Here is a 22,199-nt window from a genome sequence, read left to right on the forward strand (position 1 = left end):
TTAAGGATGTAGGGTATAGAAACCATATTCGGCTATATAATGAGTTGAAGGGTATAAGTCAAGGTTACTTTTCACTGAACAAAATTTTTAACTATTTGGAAGATTTATATATTGTATATAAAATACATACACACACATACACATATACATACGTACATATATACATGTGTATATACATATATGTGTGTGTATATATATATATTTGGTCTAAAATGTTGCTTTGAAATTTTTTCCTTGTACTCATACAGGAGGTCTGGAGCAAGAAGGACTTTTTCAAGTCAATGGAAATGCTGAGACGGTGGAGTGGCTTAGGCAGAGATATGACAATGGAGAAGATGTGGATTTGGTTAAGGAAGCAGATGTTCCCTCAGCTATTAGTCTTCTTAGGTTTTTCCTTCAAGAACTTCCAGAACCTGTCATCCCTGGTAGCTTGCATATTCACTTGATGCAACTTTCTCAAGGTAACCTGATAGATGACTAAGATCTTAGTATCATATATCACTTTTTTGAAGGGGGGCATCTTGGGTTAAGTGGTCATTATAGGAGTATGATTAATTTTTCTTCTTTATGGACTTTGATGGAGTCAACAATTGCTTAGTGTAAGGGCTAGTAGGACATGGTTATTCTCATGAATATTCTTTATAGGTCTAAGGTAGAGAATAGGAAGAGGAAATAAAAACAAAAAGGGTGGGAATAAAGGAAAATGTAGTGGTTATTGAATGTGACAGTGCCACCAACAGTTATCTTTAAGTGACATATTGTGGTACCACTGTCATAAGCTTCCTACTAGCAGAACACAGAAATAAAGATCATCTGCCTCATGGTAATCCCTGAATACCATCCAGAAGGATATAAAGCAGCAATCTAAAGGAAAATCAAAAAGTTCTAAAATAAGTGAATCCAGTTTTTAATTTGTTTGTATAGCTTTTCAGATGGGAAATAAGGAAATATTTGAGACATTTGTTTATTTGCATAGTATATTAGGATTGATGGGTGATATTTTATGGGAGTGATTCTATAGTTGTGACGATTTTCTGGCCAAATTTCTTCTGAGACTCTCCTGTGTTTTATCAGAAACTTTTAAGGAAAAAAATGGGGAAATTTTGAGTACCTGACATGATATTTTTATTACTGTATTCTAGCTATTCTATTATTTATGTCCACACTTGGGATGTGTGGCATTGGGTTAAAAAATTACTTGCATATACATGAATCAATGACCAAATATTAATTAAGCACCAGGGAAGCAAAGGCAAAAGTGAAAATAGCTCAACCCTCCAGGACCTTTACAGTCTAGTTGGATAGAGACAATGGATGCATAAATAGGTAGCATATGCCTATTATGATACCAAATTGCCACAAGATGATTTTGGGAAGAAGACACTAGTATAATAAGTGATCAGGAGAAGCTCAATGTAGGAGAATGAGTTGAACTTATTCTTTGCATTTCATTCAGTTCCTTGACTGAACATAGAAATGATTCTTGAAGCAACCTTAAATAATATTCAGTAATGTTATTAGGAAGTAGATGCAGTATCAGTTTTTATATCTGTCCAATTTATGGGACTAAGTTGGTAGCAATCTCTAATTTATATTTACAAGTCTTTGGAGATAAATTGTGTCTGTTTTTGTTTTTTACATTCTGATGACTGAACTTAATTCAACTAAATGTTGCAAAATGATGAGCAAAATTCATTGTTGTCTGTTGAATCTCGTTAGTTGAAAATTTAATATGAATTTTCATTGCCAGTTTTATCTAGTAATAGAGATGTTTTTTTAAAAAGTTTTAAAATGTGTTCCTTTTTTGTTTCTGGTATTTTTTGGTGTGTATTAATGGTAATAATATTCTTGCATATTTTGAATTATTTAAAGTTTTTATATATTAATCCCTTAGATTAGGAAAGAAGCCTTGATTTATTTTTAGTTTTAGTTTTTGTTTTTCCTTGATTTATTCTTTTTTTTCTTGATTTATTCTTGAGCTATCCAGATCCGTATTAGTATTCTAAGTTTTTGATGATTGATATGTGCACCTTGGTTAAGTTTAAAGTAAATGAGATTTTTAAAGAAGAATGTTATGGTCTGAGTTCTTAAAAGCTTGAACAAAGTGTGTAAATCAAAGGCTGTAATATAATATTTAATGACATGTGAAATTTAATTCATGTGAAAGTAGTACTCCTCAGTCACCAGGGTTTTATACCTGTTTGCTGGTTTGGATTGTCACATTTATTTGGCAAGACAGCTAGGTGGTACAATAGAGAAAGAGGCAAATACATATTTGGGTTCAGACACTTCCTAGCTTTTCAACTCTCATCTATAAATAGTAGTACTTAACTCCTAGGGTGATTGTGAGGCTAAAATAAAATAATATTTGTAAAGAATTTTAGATACCTTAAAGCACTACATACATTCTAGCTATTATGTGTATTTGCATTTGGAATTAGATGTCGTCTTGGCATAATGAATTTCTTTTGGAAGATGAAACTTTTTATTTCCGGATGAATTACTCTCATTTTAACACTTTAATTTATAAAAAAAAAAAAAGCAAAACAACTTTTGCTATGTTTTTGAGTTCCACATTTTTCTTCCTACCTCCTCCCCACAATAGCATGTAATCTGATATAGGTTATACATGTACAGTCATTTAACATATACTTATGGAGAGATTCAAGATTGGCCAAAAATATTACGGACTTTTTACCACAAGTATGGTGTCATTTAAGCAATTAACATTGCTGACCTAAACAATTTTCTTTATGTATAATTGTTTTTCCCTTGATTGTAGATGTCTCTAGTGCTTATTTTTGATAATTCTTACAACACAGTGTTATGGAGAACCATTATTACATTTTTTAAAAAGTTAGTAATTTGAAAATGCATTTGTCTGGACAGGTTATTGGTATATTGCATCAATATAGACTAGGCAGGTGGGTTGTACAGTGGATAGAGTGCTGGTCTGACATCAGGAAGACTCATTTTCCTGAGTTCACACTTAATAGCTGTATGACCCCTGGGCAAGTACTTTCATCCCTTTTTGCCTCGGTTTCCACATCTTTTAAATGAGCTGAAGAAGGAAATGGTAGACCTTTCCAATATCTCTGACAAGAAAGCTCCAAATAGGATCATTAAGAATTGAACACAGTTGAAATGACTGAACAGTAACAACAACTGTTACATACTAGATTCCTGCCTGGTGACAGTTTAATTTAGAAAATAGTGTTGCAAATTATTGTTAATGTGTCTATGTGTCTGCCTTCCTTTAAAGAAGTTCTGAAGTTCTCTAGTTGATTTTCTAGGCTTATTAAAATAGCCCAAACAGGTACATATTCTCTGCCTTAGAAAGCTACTAGGAATAGTGTAATTTATAAAATGTATGCACCTTTTTATAGATAGTTTTTGTTAAAGTTTACATGTGACTTCAGCCCTGATTCATTTGTACCAATTAGTCCACTGTTGATTTGCATTTGGGATGAAAAATATGAACTTTACCTTTAAGCCCATTTTTCATGTATTATATAAAAGATACATAAATGTGTGTTGATACAGTGCAAAAGTTATTTTTATTGCTTTCACCTTAGTTTTCAACTTAGCCATAAGACTGATACTGAATTAAATGAGCTTTTCTGAAAAAAATTTTCATTTTAGGAAAGAGTTCATTCATCCAAGCGACATTGTTAAGCACAGATCAGGGTGACCAAACTTCCAGCTGTTACCAACTTTTCTTACCCCTTCAATCACCAAATAGTAGTAAGCCACCTATTTTTAGTTCTGTTGGTATTACAGAAAAGATGTAGTTACTTTTTTCTAATAAGACATTGCAGTTCTATCACTAATAACAGTAATTGGTACATACTAGATTCCTGCCTGGTGGTCAGCAGTACTTTTCCAAATGAGTGAATGAGAAAACATGGGATTTGGTTATGACAAGTTGCTTTTTCTCTTTTATCCAAGTGGAAAAGTATTGCTGAGACATTTGCGTTGGAATTACTTCTATATGCATTTGTCTTCCTCAGGAGTTAATGCTGACTTAGTTATATTGGCCAAATAGAGTTAGCCTTTTGACTGCTGGCACTGGTTGAATAATGAAGCCATGCTTCTGTATCAGACAACAAATTGAAAAAGGGGAAAAAGAAAGAAAAAAGGTGAAGTAGATGGGGGGAAAGCATTTCTAACCTTTGAAAGCATGAATTCTCATCCTCATGCTTCCTTCCCACCTCTACCTCACCCATTAATAACTTTTCCCTTCCTCTTTAAATGAAATAAGAAACCAAAGGCTGTTAACTACAGGAAGTCAAAAGATAATGGGGATAAAGTAATGTGAAGTTGGCAGAATATCTGAGATTTGTTTTTACTTAATTTAAAAACCTGTCATTAAACTTTACAGATTATAATAATGAAGATGAATTTGGAAGAAAGTTGAGGTTCCTCTTGCAACAGCTTCCACCTGTTAATTACAGTTTGTTGAAGTTTCTGTGTAGATTTTTAGCCAACGTAGCATCACATCATGAAGAAATTTGGTCAGCAAATTCTTTGGCTGCCGTCTTTGGTCCCGATGTCTTCCAGTAAGTTATTTTGTAAATGTATGCATTTAACCCAGAGGGAAAAAGTTTTGGACTTAGGAAGCATTGTTATTTATGAAATGCAGTCCCTTTTAGAAATTTCAGATTTTTATGAGCTATTTATAATAGATTTGATTAATCCTTCCAACTTACTTGGGAAGAGTGAACAATGATGCCATTTTACAGATGGGAAAAACCGAGGCTTTTTAAAAATGATAAATCCTCTGAAAACTTATAATAAAAGGGTACTTGTCCCTTGACTTAAAATTTGTTACCCACTGTTCACTAAACATCTCTGAGGTGAAAACATCTCTGAGGTGGTTGAAGTACAGTCAGAAGTAGTTTTTATTTTATTTTATTTTTTATAAGGGGGGAAATCCTTTTGCCAAGTGTATTGATGAGGAATCCTTAACTAAATTAAAATTTGTATTTTTAGCATTTATACAGATGTGGAAGATTTGAAAGAGCAAGAAATAGTAAGCAGAATAATGGCTGGATTTCTGGAAAACTACTATGAGTTCTTTGAGAATGAAGAGGAAGATTTTTCATCTACAAATGATTTGAGTTCATTAACTGAACCGGTGAGTATTTTTGTTTTTTGGCCATTTATTATTCCTTTTTTTTTTTTAAAGGTTTTTGCAAGGTAAATGGGGTTAAGTGGCTTGCCCAAGGTCACACAGCTAGGTAATTATTAAGTGTCTGAGACCAGATTTGAACCCAAGTACTCCTGACTCCAAGGCCGGTGCCTTATCCACTACGCCACCTAGCCGCTCCCTAGTTTCTTATTTTTAAGGCTAATTAAAAATTAAACCATCTATCCATAACTATCTTTACAAGATGTAAGTATAGATTCTTAATCTTTTAGTTGCTGTGTATTACTTGTAGACAATGCATGATTTGTTAAAAAAAAGTGAATTCAAAAATATTTATGGTGTATGAAACTTAACATGTACCATTCAGTGTACTATTTGGATTATAATAAAAAATTCATGTATACCTTAGGACATCCACTATGAAAAAATTTTTGTATTTTCCACCCAAGATTAGGTATCTGTTTATTTGCAAAAGTAGATTAGATGATAGAGATGGATTTAGATCTGAGAAGATGGGTAAAAAACTTAAAATTTATTTTGTTGATTTAAATTTTTGATAAATGGAGAAATGAAAATCAAGGGCACTCTCCTAGTTGCAAGGTGTTCAAGTCATTTTGATGCTTGAAATAATTGAAACTTCTGAAATAGTTATACAATAAGTAGGAAAAGCTTTGAACCTGGAATAAGACTGAACATTTACTTTTTCTTTTAGATAGTAAATTTTCTTTCTTTGGATATATTGTAATTTGAAAAAAACTTGTTATTCCTTTATAATTTAAATAGTTTAGGGTTATAGTTTCTCACCTTAGAAAAATAACTTTTTATTAGTGTGGAGCCAGTTTCCATTTTTTTTTTTTTTTTTTTTTTTTAGTTTTTAGTTTTTAGTTTTTAACAAGGCAATGGGTTTAAGAGACTTGCCCAAGAACACACAGCTAGGTAATTATTAAGTGTCTGAGGCTGGGTTTGAACTCAGGTCCTCCTGACTCCAGGGCCGGTACTCTATCCACTGCACCGCTTAGCTGCCCCAGTTTCCATTGATTTTTGAGTCCATTTAGAGTTTTTTGACTTTCATCTGAATTGAAATCACTAGTTTTTTTAAATGGAAAATGGGTTTATATAATAATAATATATAATTGTAATTGTTTTTAAAGGATTTTTAACTTATTTGTCAACAAATGTTTATTTTTGATTATAAAGTGCTTCAGCTAGTCATTAAAGTAGGCCTGGAAGGAACTGTACTTGGAAACACTCTAATTATTGTTAGTTATTGTATTTACTTGCAGGTAATAAAGCACATCTTTTTGAAAATGATTTGTATTTCAGTAACATTTTATTTTTTCTGAATTAGTGATATTACTCTATATCCTGAACTCTAGATAAATGGGAGTTTCTTTAATACTTAGAAATATTTGATACTGCTTGCCATCTTTTGTCTTTTCCCATTGAATATTTCTGTCTCCACTTTGCTTCTGTTATTTAAAACATAATCATGGATAGCACCTTTTATTTAAAGCATTATGAACTTTAAAGAAATGACACAGTAGCAGATGTTACATCTTGTGATGTGAATTAAGAATCAAAAATGTGTGCATAAGGTAATAAAATGTATGAGTCGGCTTGTAGCCCGAGTATGAGACACATGAACATTTTGGTGTGCTTTTGAAGTTGACAGATACCAGATGTGAATCTCAACTTAGGAAACCTGGTAAGACGAATGGAAAATTATGAAGTACCTTTTTTTTGGTTGTTTTTTTTTTTTTTTTTTTGCAAGGCAAATGGGGTTAAGTAGCTTGCCCAAGGCCACACAGCTAGGTAATTATTGTCTGAGACCGAATTTGAACCCAGGTACTCCTGACTCCAAGGCCAGTGCTTTATCCACTATGCCACCTAGCCACCCCGAAGTACCTTCTTTAAAAGAATTATTTGCCTCATGGACTTGATATAAAGCATTTGTATGACAACTGCTCTGCAATATATAGTATGTGCACCTTTATGAAATTTTTTGAATTGTATTAAGACTGCTCTGGGATTTGAATATTGGCATTTGATTGTGATCCCTGTAATCTAATTTACTTCTCTTCAATGGTATTTTATATTGTTTTTCAATTAGCTATACCATTGGAAAATTGGTATGGGTAAAATGAACTAGCTCTGAAAAATGAGAACAGCTAAAGTAAGGAATAACATTGTAAAACTGACTTACGTATTTGTCTGTAGATGAAGAGGAGGGAAAATTTGCCTAGAGGAGAAGAAAATTATGATAATATAGGATTGGGTAGATGGATGAATCCTAGGATATCTGTACATAGGTACATAGCCTACTAACTACCAAAATCTGTTATTTAATATTGTGATAATACAGCTTTATTATATTTGATTGTTTAAGGCTGTATGTTTTCTTATACTAGGAAATATATTAGGATACAAGTGAAGTTACTTTAAATTTTACCTATTTTTTTCCTAAGTAATTTTGACAAACTTTATTTGACTTACAAGATAATAATTTTTATTTCAAATTTGAATGCTATAGCTATTGGTTCTTTCTTTTCCATAAATGAGGATTTCCAGGACTCAAAAGACTTAAATATATAGTCGGACCTGACCTATCTATGCTAATGTTGTTTTACTTTGAATTTCAGGTTTTGTGAAATTAGGTTTATCCACCCACTTGTTTCCTTCATTCACAGTCTTGTTACTATTGATGCAGTGATTTGGTTATTATAAGCCTTATTAAATTGAATCAAGAGTCTCTCTTAGTAATGTGACTATAGAAAGGAGAAAAGTAGAGGACATGTTTGACACAGTCTAAAGAAGGTGAACAGTCTCTTTAGTATGGAATCCTTAATTATCTTATCTGAGGATGGAGGTAATATAATTATGTTTCTTTATACATTTGAGAAGCCAGGCAGCAGCGTTCTCCACAAGTTGGAGTCTGGAGAGCAGGCATTTCACGAGGCCCTAGAGAAGGGAATTACAACAATGAAAGGAAGAAGAGATGTAAGTATGGATGAGGATCCACCAGAAGTGGAGTTGAGGCAGAAGCATAAACAGAACAGTTTTAAGTAGCATCTGAAATGAATTCGATGCTTAAGAACTATTGAGAAACCGAGAGCTGAGCAATCATTCCTTTTTTAAAGCATTTAATACTTTAATATTTAAATGTATATTAAATTGAACTGATCCATCTCCCATTTATCCATGTAACAAATGAACTTAACAGTTGTTTGTTAAATTGATTGAACCAGCTCCTGTTTAGGCACATTGACAAACATTCATTCTTGCAGAGCTTCATGGGGATGGAGTTATGGCACATTTATTTAGTTGAAATATCTAAAATTCGTTCTTATTAATTTAGAAAAATTCTTATTTATATTTGATCACTATTTTGGGGTGGAAAGGAATGTCTGCTTTTCAGCTTTGGCTCTGTTGTCTTACCAGATTACTTCTAGAGATGATTATAATAGAGGAAATTAAATTTATTTGAATTTAAGTGAAAATTTGCATGTATTTTATCTCAAATATATTTTATTGAATATGTTATATTTTAGTATCTGGATTGCTAGCACAAAAAAATTATAATAAAATCCATATTCCCAGAATCATCTCAACCTAAAATTTGGGAGAGTGAATGCATATAAATTTTTGCTCAATTAAAAAGCCATTTTTTTTTCTTTTATGCCTTCTTGTGTGCTTCAGCATAAGATAACAAAAATAGGCAGTGTAGTTAATAGTTTATGTTTCTGATATTCTGATTTGTGACTTTTGTTTTAAATTGATAAAACACTTTCTAGGAAGATATTCACCAAACATTTCTCTTTATATTCATTCCTAATTAACCCTGGGTAATATATGGGTAAAAAGAAAGTTATATTTTATTTGGTACAATTGAAACGTGTGTGTGTGTGTGTGTGTGTGTGTGTGTGAGACACATACACACACACACACACACACACACACACGATGCTAATAATACCTTAGGGTGGCATATTTTTAGGTAAAGACTCAGATTACAGTCAGGTACCACAGATTTGTATGTGGTGGTAGCCCTTATACTTTTTAAGATTTCAGCTCTTCACTTCTCAAACAAATAACCTCTCTTCGATATTTCAGCTAAATTGTTCAATTCCACCCTCTCTGACTACAAAGCCTCTCAACTTTGTCTTGGGGTGGGGGGTACCTTCCCTGTTACCATCAGAGAATCTAACGATAAATAACTGACATTGTTTATCACTTTAAAGTTTGCTAAATTATTTTACTTACATTATTTTTTTATTTACATTGTTTTCATTTTATTTTCAGTAATCCTATGATTCTGTGATGTAGGTACTACAGGTATCACCTTCATTTTACAGTTGAAGAATATGATGTTCAAAGAGGTTAAATTAATTGTGTGGCAAATGTTAGAGGCAAGATTATAATCCTAGGATCATAGATTTAGGGTTGAAAGGGAGAGAACTGAACTCAGACCACTTAGGTGACTTTTCTATGTTGTCACAGATAATAAGTGCAGCCAGGATTCAAACTTTGGTCCTCTCTTTACAAATCTGGGACTCTATATATGACTGCACCACGTTATAATCAAGTACTGTTGCCCCGTACCCCTCAGAATACATTCTTCTTTTCGTTGTTGATATTGTTAGTTGTATCAAAATCTTTGTTAGCCCATGGAGCATATTGTGGGGTTTTCTTAGCAACTACCTTTTCCAGTGGATTAAGACAAATAGAGGCTAAGTGACTTTGAGGGTCACACAACTATTAAGTGTCCGAGGTTGAATTTGAACTCTGGTCTTCCTGAATTCAGGCAAAGCTCTCCATCCATTGAACCAACTAACTGCCTCAATTGTAACATTGCATTTACTCAGCTCTTAGAGCTCATTTCAGATGCTACTTCTTTCACAAGAGACCTTCCTTTATTCCTCAAATTAGTATTTCCCTTCCCTCTTGTATTTCATGTTCCCCTTATACATTTATATGTGATAATTATTCACATTATGTGTTGTGTCTTCTCATCCTGTAAGCTTCATGAGGGTAGGGATCTGTCTTAATTAAATTTTGTTTCTCCCCAGTGCCTAGAAAAATTCTGTGTATACAGTTTATCAAATTGAATTTTCTTTGTCTTGGGGAAACCCTTGAGGACTGCCACTCTTATTCTTACTTTTTTCTTTAGACAATTCCAGCAAAGCTAACTATTTGATTTCCTAGTTTATCAGAAATGAGAAAGCGGGAAGAAAGGAAAGACTGCTAGAAGAAGGCATGAAATGACAGCCTCTGATAGAGTACTAGGGAAGAATTATTAAAAGTAGGCCAGCAAACTTCTAATGTCCACTACTCTGGAACTATTAGTATAGGACTGTCAGTCTCATATGCCTCAGTATTAGCCCCCAAGAGCTTTCTGTCCTATTATAGCTTTGGACAGTCACTTAAATGACTGCCTGCTTTATCTTAAACTAAATCCGCTCATTAAAAAAAAGGAGGGGGTAGAAATAGGTGTTTTACAGATATTATCTCATTTGATTCACATAACAGTACTGTGATATAAGTGGTATTATTATTCCTATTTTGCAGAAACTGATGTGGACAGAGAGGTCAGATGTGATAGAGTACCTGAGACTAGATTTGAACTTGGAGCTTTTTTGACTCCAAACCCAAACTTCAAACTCTGCTTCCAAAAGGGAAAAAAGTAGACTTGAACCTTGATCATATAAAAAGGCAGTGATGTTGGAAATGCATTTACATTTTTATCAATAATGGTTAAACTTTAAAATTAGACAGAATTTAAAATACTGACTAACTTGTTGCTACAAAAAATTTGAATTTGTAGCAGAGTGGATGAGTTTTGAGTATTGGCTTTTACTTTTTTCTACCTTTATGATCTTGGATAAATTTCTTAACCTCTTCTAGACCATACTTTATTAATTTGTAAAATGAGGAGAGTTGGATTATTGAACCCCTGAGGTCCCTTTGAGCTCCAATTCTAAAATAATCTATTAGTTGATAAGCTGGATGCCATAGCAAAAGAAGATGCTTTTATGGAATTTTCCTTTTCAGAACTGCAGTATTGTCACAGAGTTCAGAAACCACCTTTGGACTTTTATTCTGAGACAGCTCTGCCGTTATCCAAGATTGTAAAATCAAGTGATTTCTTAACACTTACAGTGTTTTCATTGCTCTTACATCCTTAAAATACCTAGTCATCAATTTATAAGAAATTGATCAAAAAGAACACTTGGCAATGAAGTTTACCTTTGGGGCATTTGCTCATTTGAATAGGTATATTTGCCCTTTTTTCTCCTTCGTTTTTCATTACTTTTTTTTTTAACTCTCTCAAATTTTAGCATCCATTACCTAGTTTTTATAAGACTTCTTCCCTGAAATAGTCACTTTGAGGGAACACATTCCAGATTTTTTTAAATTGTTCCCATTTTAGGAAAAACAAGTTATAAAATGTTCAGACAGCTCTTACTGTTTTAAACTATTTATAGTTACTTTTGTATGTGTATGTATGTTCTTGATGATTTTTTCATGATTGCTGGAATTAAAATGAACTCATTTTGTGTACCTCAAAAGCAGAGAGAAATTAAAAAACCTTTACTTATCTACTATAGTAACAAAATTGGACAGAGGATAAGGTTGCTCTAATGTTAAAGTTTTCTTTTTGGTTGAAAGTTGATCATGTTCTCAATGAGATTCCTACGTACTATTACTTCATTCTTCTTTGAGATGTTGTTTGCTTTTCCAGGCCACACTTTTCCTTTATTTTTTCTTTTTCTGAGTTTTTGTGGGGCAAGTGACTTGCCCAGGTTCACACATTATCAGGAGTCTGAGGCTGGATTGAACTCAGTTCCTTCTGATTCCAGGACCAGTGCTCTATCCACTGTGCCACCTACCTGCCCTCACACTTTCCCTTTCCTAATAAGTTTCAACAATATTCTCTAAGTGAAACTTGGATGTAGGAAGTTGTTTACATTTTTTGCTTCATATATTCTCTTGTAATAACTTTTTTGACCTATTAAATAATTTATTATAATTTGAATGTCAATCTTTTGAAATTTGTTTTTTTAATAGATTAATGAACTCTCCGAGGAAGAGGAAGATGAAAAGCTAGAGCAGTCGGAAGAACTTCCAGAAGATTGTGCAGAAAAATCTAAAGAAATGCCAGAGGTGGTACACTTGAGGATGACTGAGAACATTTTGGAATCTAATAGTGTTAAAGCATCAACAAGGTAAAGATTTAGTTATTAAAACTTAGTGAAATAATTAAAAATACCTATCATATTTTTAATGTACTGAACACTTGCCTTGCAATAACATTGTGAAGTTAATAGTGAAGTATAATTTTATAAGTGAGGAAAATGTAATTTTAAAGAAATTAAGCAACTTTTGTATAGTGTTATGGAGCTGGGACTCAAATCAAAAATATGTTGTCAAGTTGTCTGCTTTTTGGACTATATCATGCCATATTTTGCAAGGTAGCATGTTTTTCAATTTGTTTACTGTTAAAGGGTGACATAGCACACATCCAACTTAATAGCTGTGATTATAAATTTATAGCAATCAATTTAGTTAGGTACTGAAACCAAAAGGTTTTGGCATAATGAGTTTTGAGTATGTATGTCTCTGAGAAATGGAAGTAAAGCTTTATTTTAAAATGTTCTTTATTCACCAAAATGAGAAAAATTCTACTTTTTTAAAAAGAATGACAGTGTCATTCTAATTTGAAGGAAATTTCAGAAACATTTTATTTTCTGAGAACTGTCATTCTACCAATATCACTTTTTTAAAAAGTTTGCATTAAAATTTTATTTCTGAAAAATCATTGTTGCGAATAGTGAGGAAGGGAATAAAGAATAAAAGTAGGTAAAATGTAAAGATCCCAAAGTTTATTTCATATGCATCAGTTGACTGCAAAAATTCATTATATAGTTATTACACTATTGTTCATAGAAGCTTAATTTAGCTTGATTGGCTCCCAGTCTCAGTTGATAGCTTGTCACTAGCTCCACAAGAAGCCTTTTCACTTTGGTCAGGACCCTCTAGAGTGTGATTTCTTTTTGAATGTCTTTTTGAGAATTTAGAGTCACTTCCAAGTTGTGGTTTGCCATTTCTTTCTCCAATGGGAAGCCTCAATGAGTTCAAATAAATACTTCTCAATGACTTTTCAAAAAATAAATAGGCTTAGGGGTTTTAACATCTGAAAAGATCATAATTGAACCAGAATCTGTTTCTGATCTTGGGCAAGTTATTTCCTTTCTTTAATTTATCAGCACTAAACAGAACTCAGTTCATTTGAAAACATTACTTTTTTTCAGTTTTGGGAATTCCTGGTAATAAATGTAAAATCTGATTTTTTTAGTTGCAGCTTATATAGAATAAGAGAATGCTGAAAAGAAAATATTATGAGTGAAAGGTTCCCTCTTATTATTTTGTAGTTGAAGAAACTGAGGCTTAGATGGGGGTCACATGGTTGGTAAGTGAGAAAGGCAGGACTCAAACCCATGCTTTCTCTTACCAGTCAGAAACTGGAAACTCTTCTAGTTTGGATGTATATAATAGGATTAATTTTGTTATTTTTTATTTATAAAGATTTGATACCATTATTTGTTTAGACCACCTATCCCCTATTTCTTGACTGAACATAGAAGTGATTCATCCATTTGATGCCTCTTTTTAGTACCTAAGCATTGTATTCTATAGAAAGACTTTGTTGTTACAGTGACTTGAGCCCCAGCATTTAATGCAAGCATGAGGATTTTACTTTCTTAAATATGTTAAGTGGTTGATAGCTAGGTTGAGGATTTAGTCCTATTTCCTTTTTTCTGTAGTTTCTTTTCTATTTGTGATGGTGAACAAAATGAATCTATTAAAACGTTTTATAGCAGTGTCTTTTTATTTGCCATGTATATCATTGCTACTTCTTAGTAAATTTTGTATTCTGGATAGTATTCATCCTGTTGAAATTGAATTTTTCAGTTATGTCCTCTCTTAAACCCACTTTCAACAATCCCATGGCATGTATTTAGGAAAAAAAAGATCTCTATTCTATTTATATTGATTATTTACTCGTGAGTTGAAGTTGATATTTTTTCCCCTCCATTCTACATGATTTCCTTTGGTACGTACCTTTTGGTAACCTCATGATTTCTACTCTTAATTCATCAAGCAATTAGTAACTTACTATGTGAAAAGCACAGGAAACTAATGTAGAGTTTGGCATATAATATGTAGTTTGGTTGTTTGAATATGAAAATAATTAAGACATGGTTTTTCCACCCTTAGAGCTTAATATACCTCTCACAGTTACATTGTGCTTTAAGATTCAGAGAGCACTTGCATTCTTAGCATGGTGCAGTAATAGTATACTTTTGTAAATTTTTTTTTTTCTATTTTTCCTTACTCAAGTGACCTTCGTGTTCATTGCTTTGGGTAAATGACTACTTAAATAGTTTTTGCACAGTGTTCTTTCTAGTTGAAGGCATTTTTGTTTATAATACCTTACTTAATTGGTTCCTGTAGATTCTGCACGGTGAAAAACCCCATAGAAATAAATTTTGTAATCTTTGGCAGCAAATCATTTTCTTTAGGAAAAAACATTGTTTTGATTCAGGAATTGTACTTTTAAAAAGTTTATGTACACCACCTATTCCTAAAAGAAATCCTATCACACAAAAATCATTTGAAGAAACTGGCGGTTTGTCCTAGAGAAGATGTAATTTGACTGGATTTTGAGAAGGAAAGGCTTCTCAAATAGGGGCTTGGAGGTAGGAGGTAGGAGAATTAGGAAGAGTTCTACAGTCATGCCTAATTTCAAGTATTTGAAGAGTTGTGACAGGATAAAGATTGTATTGATTTTGCTTGGTCCTAAAACCCTATTAGGAAAGTATAGAAAGGTGAATTTCATTTTCTTGGAAGGAAAAATTTCCTAGCAGTGCTAATAGAAAAGAGGAACAGATTACTATGTTCAATTTCTGTGATACTGAAGGTTTTCATTGATGATTATTTTTTGAGAGTATTTCAAAGAAATTTAAACTTCAGTTGGGAGTGGAATTTGTACTATTTGTTTCATAAATTTGTCACAGGAAAGCACAAGTGTGAATGGTTATTATTACTAGCTCAGTGAATCTGAGAAAAGGTCTTGAAAAGTGCCAAAAAATTTAAAGATAAGGAAAAACAGTTGATCTAATGAAAAGAAGCAGGAGGAGATAATATTGTATTAAAATTGAACTTTTTTGGGGGGGGGTTCGTTATCTATGTATTTGCCAGGATATCAGGTAGATGTTTTGAGGAAACTTGCAGTGTTGTACAGGGAGGAATATCTGATGTGAAGACATTTTTTTTTTTTGCTTGGTTTTTGACTAATCCTGGGAACTGAGTATACAAAATCCCTAAGAAATTTCTGTGGTTGCCAAATAGTAGTAAATCATTTGGTTTATTTTAACGAATTCTCCAAGAAATATTCGTTGTGTTTTTATAATTAGAGTGCAGTGATATAATCCTAGAAGTTAATATTTGTTAAAATGGACTTTTGTGTGGTAAATTGCTTGTGGACATTTGTGATTGTTATTGAAGACAACTGCATAGCTTTGTTTTAAAAGGTTCAGATTCTGCACAAAAGATTTGAGAGGAAACACCCTTCAATCCAACACATATATGAATATTATTTATTTTGTTAGTATATGTAAGATCTTTGGAAGCTAGTGCTAATGTTTTCTAATGCTATGATTTAAAAACTCCAATTTTTATTCTTATTTTAGACATTGAAAAACTGAGGCTAAGAGAGTTTAAGTGATGTACTCATGATGTACTCAAGATCATCCATCTAACTAAAATACTTAAATGATTTGTAAACTTTGATTTTTTTATCTGCTCTAATGCATCTTTCAAAAAAGCTGTAATTATGTGATTTTTAAAGAAAAGAGTTGTAAGGAACTTCTAGAGATGGTTTAATATATTCTTTATTTTACTTTATAGTCTTTATTTTTCTGCTTTGAGACCTACTATTGAGAGTGACAAAGTAACTCTTTTTAAGGTCATAACCATTAGTAATTGGAAGGACCATGACTTGAAATCATTCTTTCTGACTACAAGTTATTGCTTTTTCTTTATGTGCAACTAAATTAAAATCCTTCATTGTAACAAATGAGATTAAAAACTTGAGGGGGTGGCTAGGTGGTGCAGTGGATAGAGCACCGGCCCTGGAGTCAGGAGTACCTGAGTTCAAATCTGGCCTCAGACACTGAATAATTATCTAGCTGTGTGGCCTTGGGCAAGCCACTTAACCCCATTGTCTTGTAAAAAAAAAAAGACCTAAAGTAAAAAAAGAAACTTGAACTTTAAATGAGGAGAGATGATCAGTTTCTTTCTTTTTTTTTTTGGGTAACAAATATCTGTCCAAATGAGTAATTATGTGATATTCCAATGTCCTAACTAGAGATGGGAAAGGAAAATACATTATGTAACTTATGTGTCCAGAAGTAATTTAATGAATATTGGAGTTCATTTTTCCCTTTTGTATGAGAAAAGTTTGATCTTAAATAAGTGTTAGAGATGATCTCTTTTTTTAAGGTTTTTGCAAGGCAATGGGGTTAAGTGACTTGCCCAAGGCCACACAGCTAGGCAATTATTCAGTGTCTGAGGTCGCTTTTTAATTCAGGTCCTCCTGACTCCAGGGCCCACATTTGAACTCAGGTCCTCCTGACTCCAGGGCATGTGCCACCTAGCTACTACCCTGAGATGATCTCTTTTTTAGGGAATTCCAGGATGAGCAAGGTATCTTACTTGTTTTTTCCTTTTTTGGTTTGTGCTTTGAGATCTTTTGAATAACTAGTTGAAGGGAATTTTAGTATGAGTTCTATATTTTACTAGATGTAGAGGGTTTTGGGAACTCTTTTTAATCCAGATTGAACATTTTGGGAAAAGAGGGAGGACTTTTGTGATGGTTTTAAGGGTGAAAACAAAAAAAAAAAAGAGAAAGGAAATAATACAGGATGCTAACCAGTTAATATAGACTGAATCTTCCCAGGGATTTTGGAAGTGCCTACACTATGACTTTAGGTTATTCCTTTAAGTATAGAAGTCTTGTAAAAGTGCATATGACTTTATTACTTGGAATTTTAAACATGAATGCTAATATTTTCCATTGGGGAGGGGAGAATAAATTTTCATTACTACTATTTATAAGACCTTAGTTCAGATCTTACTTTAGAAACTTTAATATAGCAAGGGAATTAACATCTGTCTGTCTCAATTTCCTCATTTCTAAAATGGAAATAATAATAATGCCTACCTCCCAGAGGTATTTTAAGTAGAGTGTGAAATGATTTTTATAAAGTGCTTTACAGAATTTAAAGTCATATAAATTGCTTTTTACTATTATTATTATTATTGTTGTTGTTGTTGTTAAATGCATGTATTCTATGGCATGCAATATAGATTTATATTCCCTCGACTGAGGAAGAATGACAATTGGAGAGAGGAAATTCCTAAAAATTGAAGTTCTTACTCTAAGCAAACAGAATGAAAATTTGTTTTCTAGGACATCTTTTAATGGTAGTTGAATCCAATCTTATTTTTCACATGCAAATACTGATTTGCATTGTTGGATAGTGGAACAAATATTGGATTTGTTGAACCTGAGTTAAAATTCCAGCTCTCTTCTCTAAAATGAAAACACTGAACACAGAAGATTTCTACTTTTCTCTTCCAGTTCTGAGAATCTAGATTTATGGAACCATAAAAAAGATGATAGGTAGACCTGGTAGCCTAGTTAAAGTTTTAGTTTTAATATCTACTTTAGTATTTCTTCTTTTTTTTTTAAGTGAAGAGAAAATGTATCTTTTCTTTTTCTGTAGGTTTAAAATTCCTGCTTAGTTTTAGAATTTAGATGAGTCATTGATTTATTAAGTATTTAATATGTATTAGGCTATGTGCCAGGGTCCTGTGATGCCAAAAAGAATCTCATCCTGACTTTAGGGAGCTTACATTCTAGTAGGAGAAGACAGTTGGAAGCATTAATTATAGAAGGGAGTTTTATCCCTGAGGTGTGAAAAACTGGAGTACAGGGAAAGGTGTTGGGTCAAGCAGATGGACAGATAATGGGCTGAGTGGTTGGTTGCCATATGAAACTGTACCAGTGATGTACCAATATATACAATGGGCTAGTTTTTACTTATTGTTGTCAGTTAGCTATGTTGGCCTCCAGAATGAGATTTCCAAAGATGAGGGTATTAACCTTGCCAATGACCCGGGCATAGATCCCAGAAGAAGGAGGTGTAGGTTTACCTCTACTTGAGTGTGCAAAATGCTGGTCTATAAGGGAACAAGACAATAGTAGCAAGAAGATGCTAAGATGGCTTGGATGGATAGACCTTTGGCACTGCAGTGCCTCCTGGACCGTGCATCTTCTTTGCTGGGCAGTTATTCACCTGGACTCTCTGGGACCTGTCAAGTGTCAAGTACAATCCTTCTTTAGAGTTGTTTTTCTCTTATTGTCTGGGCTTTCTCCCTGTTGATTAGATATCTTTTGTTTGGGCAGAGAATATCACCACTGCAAGATCCCACAAATGTTTACTATGTGCCAAGTACTGTGCTAAAAATTTGGGGAAGCAAATTCAAAATATCTAAAAGCTTCTGCTTTCAAGGACCTTACATTTTATTTAATAGGGAAGATAACAGATGTGGGGAGTAGAGACCAAAAAATAATATTTGTTTGGTAAGATGCAGGAATTGTACATAGGAATTGTAGTAGAACACATAGGAATTGTAGTAGAACATTCACCACAGTAATAATGATTTACATAAAATTTTTAGAACTTAGAAATGGAAAGCATGGGAGGGAATGAGAGGAAGAATATGTGGAGGGGAAGGAAGAGGAGAGAATGTATACTGGGCAACTGATGAAGATGAGACCGTCTGTCACTTACAGAATCAAAATTAAAATCTTTTTGACATTCAAAGTGCTTTATAACCTGTCCCATCTATTTAGTTTTCTTGTCTCTAAACTCCTTCCCCCACTCTTAACCCTAGGATCCAATGACATTGACCTCATTTCTGTTCCTCAAACAAGATATTTCATCCCTGGGTATTTTCACTTGCTGTCCTTCACACATGGAATGTTTTCATTTCTTATCTCTACCTCTTGCTTCTTTTACATCCTCAGTTAAAATCTCATACTCTACTTGAAGTCTTTATTGGTTCCTTTTCATTGAATCTTTCTCTCTGTTAATTATTTCCAATTTATCCTGTATGTAGCTTATTTGTACATAGTTGTGTGCATGTTGTCCTTTTCTTTAGAATGTGAGTTTTTTGAGAGCAGGGACAGCCTTTCTCAATTCTTCTTATAATACCTGGCACATGTTTAGTCATTCAATCATAAGCGATTTTCTTGGTAAAGATATTGGACTATTTCCTTCTCCAGTGGATTAGTTGAACAGAAGTTGTTCTATGAGCAGGGCAGAATCGAAGTAATGCAAAGGAAATGTGCAAGTTTAGAGAACCCACTCCAGATGTTCATATGGACTGTTTATACCTGTCCTTGTGGTAGAGCATTCCCAGCAAGTATTGACCTGATCAGCCATTGTTGGACACACTGTAACTTGGTTCTAATATAGTGATGTCATTTTGGTGGTCTTCTATAACAAAGGACAAGAACTAATCAAATAGAGATTTAGTGACTTGCCCAAGGTCACACAGCTAGTGAGTGTCTGAGACTGGATTTGGACTCAGTCTTCTTGACTTCAGGCCCAATACTCTAAAATATTAAGCTATCTAGCTGCCTCTAGTGTAGCTGAATAAATGTTGTTGTTGCTTTTTGGATCTCATGAGAGACAAATTGTAACATTATTGAGTCTGTCATTTAGATTTCTGTTAGAATCTTAGAATTGAAAAATGAATTCAGAATCCATTCTCTCCTGAATAGAATTTTCTTATATCTAGCCTTTGGGTGGAGATTTCTGATAAGTGAGTTTCACTTTCTCCCATGGCAATCTGTAACACTTTTGTAGAATGCTAATTGTGTTTCCCACCACCTTAGACTTCTCTTTTCTAGGTTGAAAACAAATAGTTCTTCAACTTTTCATTCTTTATATGGTGTGGCCTTGAAATTTCTTCTTGTCTTCTTTGTACTAGACACCCCCCCCCCCCCCCCCCCCCCCCCCCCCGTGAGTGTAGTGGAGTAGGAGGTAGGGTGAAGGGGGGGTGGAGATGAAATTTCCCTATGGTATTTGGTCAGCTGCTGTTGTGGGTATCCTTGTTGGATTAAGTCATAACTTTTGGGGGTGTAACTCATAAGGAGGCAAGATCAGAAGGTTGTACAAGAACAGAAGAAAGTTGAGTTGGAGTATGTTTGGTTATAACAGGTGAAGGAGAGTTGTATTTGTGTTGGAGACAAGCCACATGTTTTGGTATCACAGGGAGGGTGAGTTGTGACCAATCGTTCTTCTATCCATTGGTTGGTCATACTTTCTTGGGGGCTTCTCTTTCTGCACCACGGTTTTAGACACTATTTAGCTTGTCCTTCACAAATATAACTCTCAGAAGTAAACAAAAACATTGATCTGTTGTCTTAACAGGGAAGTGTACAACATGACAATTATTTCCTATATTTTGAAAACTTTGCTTGTCCTTAAGTACCCTAAGATCATGTTACTTATTCTAGAATATTTATTTTTTAGCTTTCAGTTTGCTAAAGCTCCCCCAGATCTTTTTATATTTTTTTGCATGAACTATTAACAGTCTGACCATTTTGTACTTGTTCTATATTCTTGTTTTCTACTTGTTCATTTCCCATGTGTAGGTTAAAAATCAACTTGACATTTATGTCCTTTATATGAATGAATGAAATTATAGTTCCCAAGAGACTATTTAAGCAGAGTTTGAAAATCTGTGATTGCCTTGTTTTATATTTGATCAGGCTTATGTGTTACTGTGTGTGGCATCTCACCCAGATTCTTGATTGTGCTCCACCTAAAAAAGCAGTAAAGTACTTGGGAGGACATTTTTGGAGTGTTGATTGGGTAGCTTCTTGTCAGTAGTGACCTCATGTTGCAGTCTGCTATTTAGACTGCAGAGTTTAGCACAGCTCTGACTAGAAGTACCCAGCCTTTGGAAGGGAGCCACTGAAATCAAACCTAGTAATATTCATAAGCATTTATCAACTTGCCTTTATGATTTTTCAAATGAAGTCCCTTTATCAGAAATGTACATTCGGAATAGCTACAATATTCAGAATGGCTTGCAAGGTTCTATTACACAGGTGAGTTGATCAGAATAATTTTGGTACAGCTTAGGAAATAGAGGAAATATTGTTTATTGTGATTATGTATTTCATTGAGGAAACTATTGACCTTTATAACTTGTTATGTCACTTATAAATAACTCTAGTAGTTAAAAAAATTTGCTTTTTATGACTTCCAAAAATAATTGATTGTATGAGCCGATCTCTTTTAACAGCAGAAGAGAACAAGCAAGGATTGAGTAAGCAGAGCTGCAAAACACTTGACTAAAGATTAAAGAAATTCCTTGTGATTTAGTATATATCTCTCGTGGCTTTGTCATTTGGTACTATGGCTAATAAATACAGCTATGATTTGAATAACTAATGATTAACATTTTTCGAGAGTATATATGTAGGAACTATCTGCAGAATTTATAATTATTTTGGCTAAAAAGTGTTAGGATTCTATGTATCCTGTGTCTATGCTAATTAGAAATCATGCCCTGTTTTTACCATATGTGGTTGCTGTAGACAGTTGTGTTGATGAATGCACATCTTTTTTTAAAACCTTTACAGTATATTTGAGGATTTTTTTGTTTAGCTTTGCTGTATTATGTAAGACCATGAAAAACTGGTTTAAATGGAAAATAAATAGCCTGTTAAATTTTTTATCAGAAGTTTTTGCACTTGTTGTGTCTCAAATAATTAATCAACCCTTTGTCCTTCAGTTTCTACAAATATTATTTGAATGATGTGTGTAGTCCCAGTTTGGTGGTGTTGGAGTTGAAATCCCATCTCATCCCATCCCTTCTACCTCAAACAAAACCCCTAGTTTTATTT

General features: G+C 33.4%; 1 protein-coding gene across 8 annotated transcripts in view; it reads left to right on the top strand.

The window, feature by feature from the left end:
* FAM13B (family with sequence similarity 13 member B) overlaps window positions 1-22,199 on the top strand; it is a 103,984-nt gene that overhangs the window by 26,255 nt on the left and 55,530 nt on the right. For 6 of the 8 annotated variants that reach the window (XM_074212982.1, XM_074212981.1, XM_074212986.1 and 3 more), the window contains exons 4-8: window positions 249-461; window positions 4,382-4,559; window positions 4,993-5,137; window positions 8,051-8,146; window positions 12,215-12,372. In XM_074212982.1, the coding sequence (XP_074069083.1) occupies window positions 249-461; window positions 4,382-4,559; window positions 4,993-5,137; window positions 8,051-8,146; window positions 12,215-12,372 (790 nt within the window). The remainder of the gene's footprint in view (window positions 1-248; window positions 462-4,381; window positions 4,560-4,992; window positions 5,138-8,050; window positions 8,147-12,214; window positions 12,373-22,199) is intronic. The other 2 variants (XM_074212985.1, XM_074212987.1) reach the window with 1 other exon arrangement.

This window comes from Macrotis lagotis, chromosome 1 (assembly GCF_037893015.1).
Source record: "Macrotis lagotis isolate mMagLag1 chromosome 1, bilby.v1.9.chrom.fasta, whole genome shotgun sequence".
Taxonomy (NCBI): domain Eukaryota; kingdom Metazoa; phylum Chordata; class Mammalia; order Peramelemorphia; family Peramelidae; genus Macrotis; species Macrotis lagotis.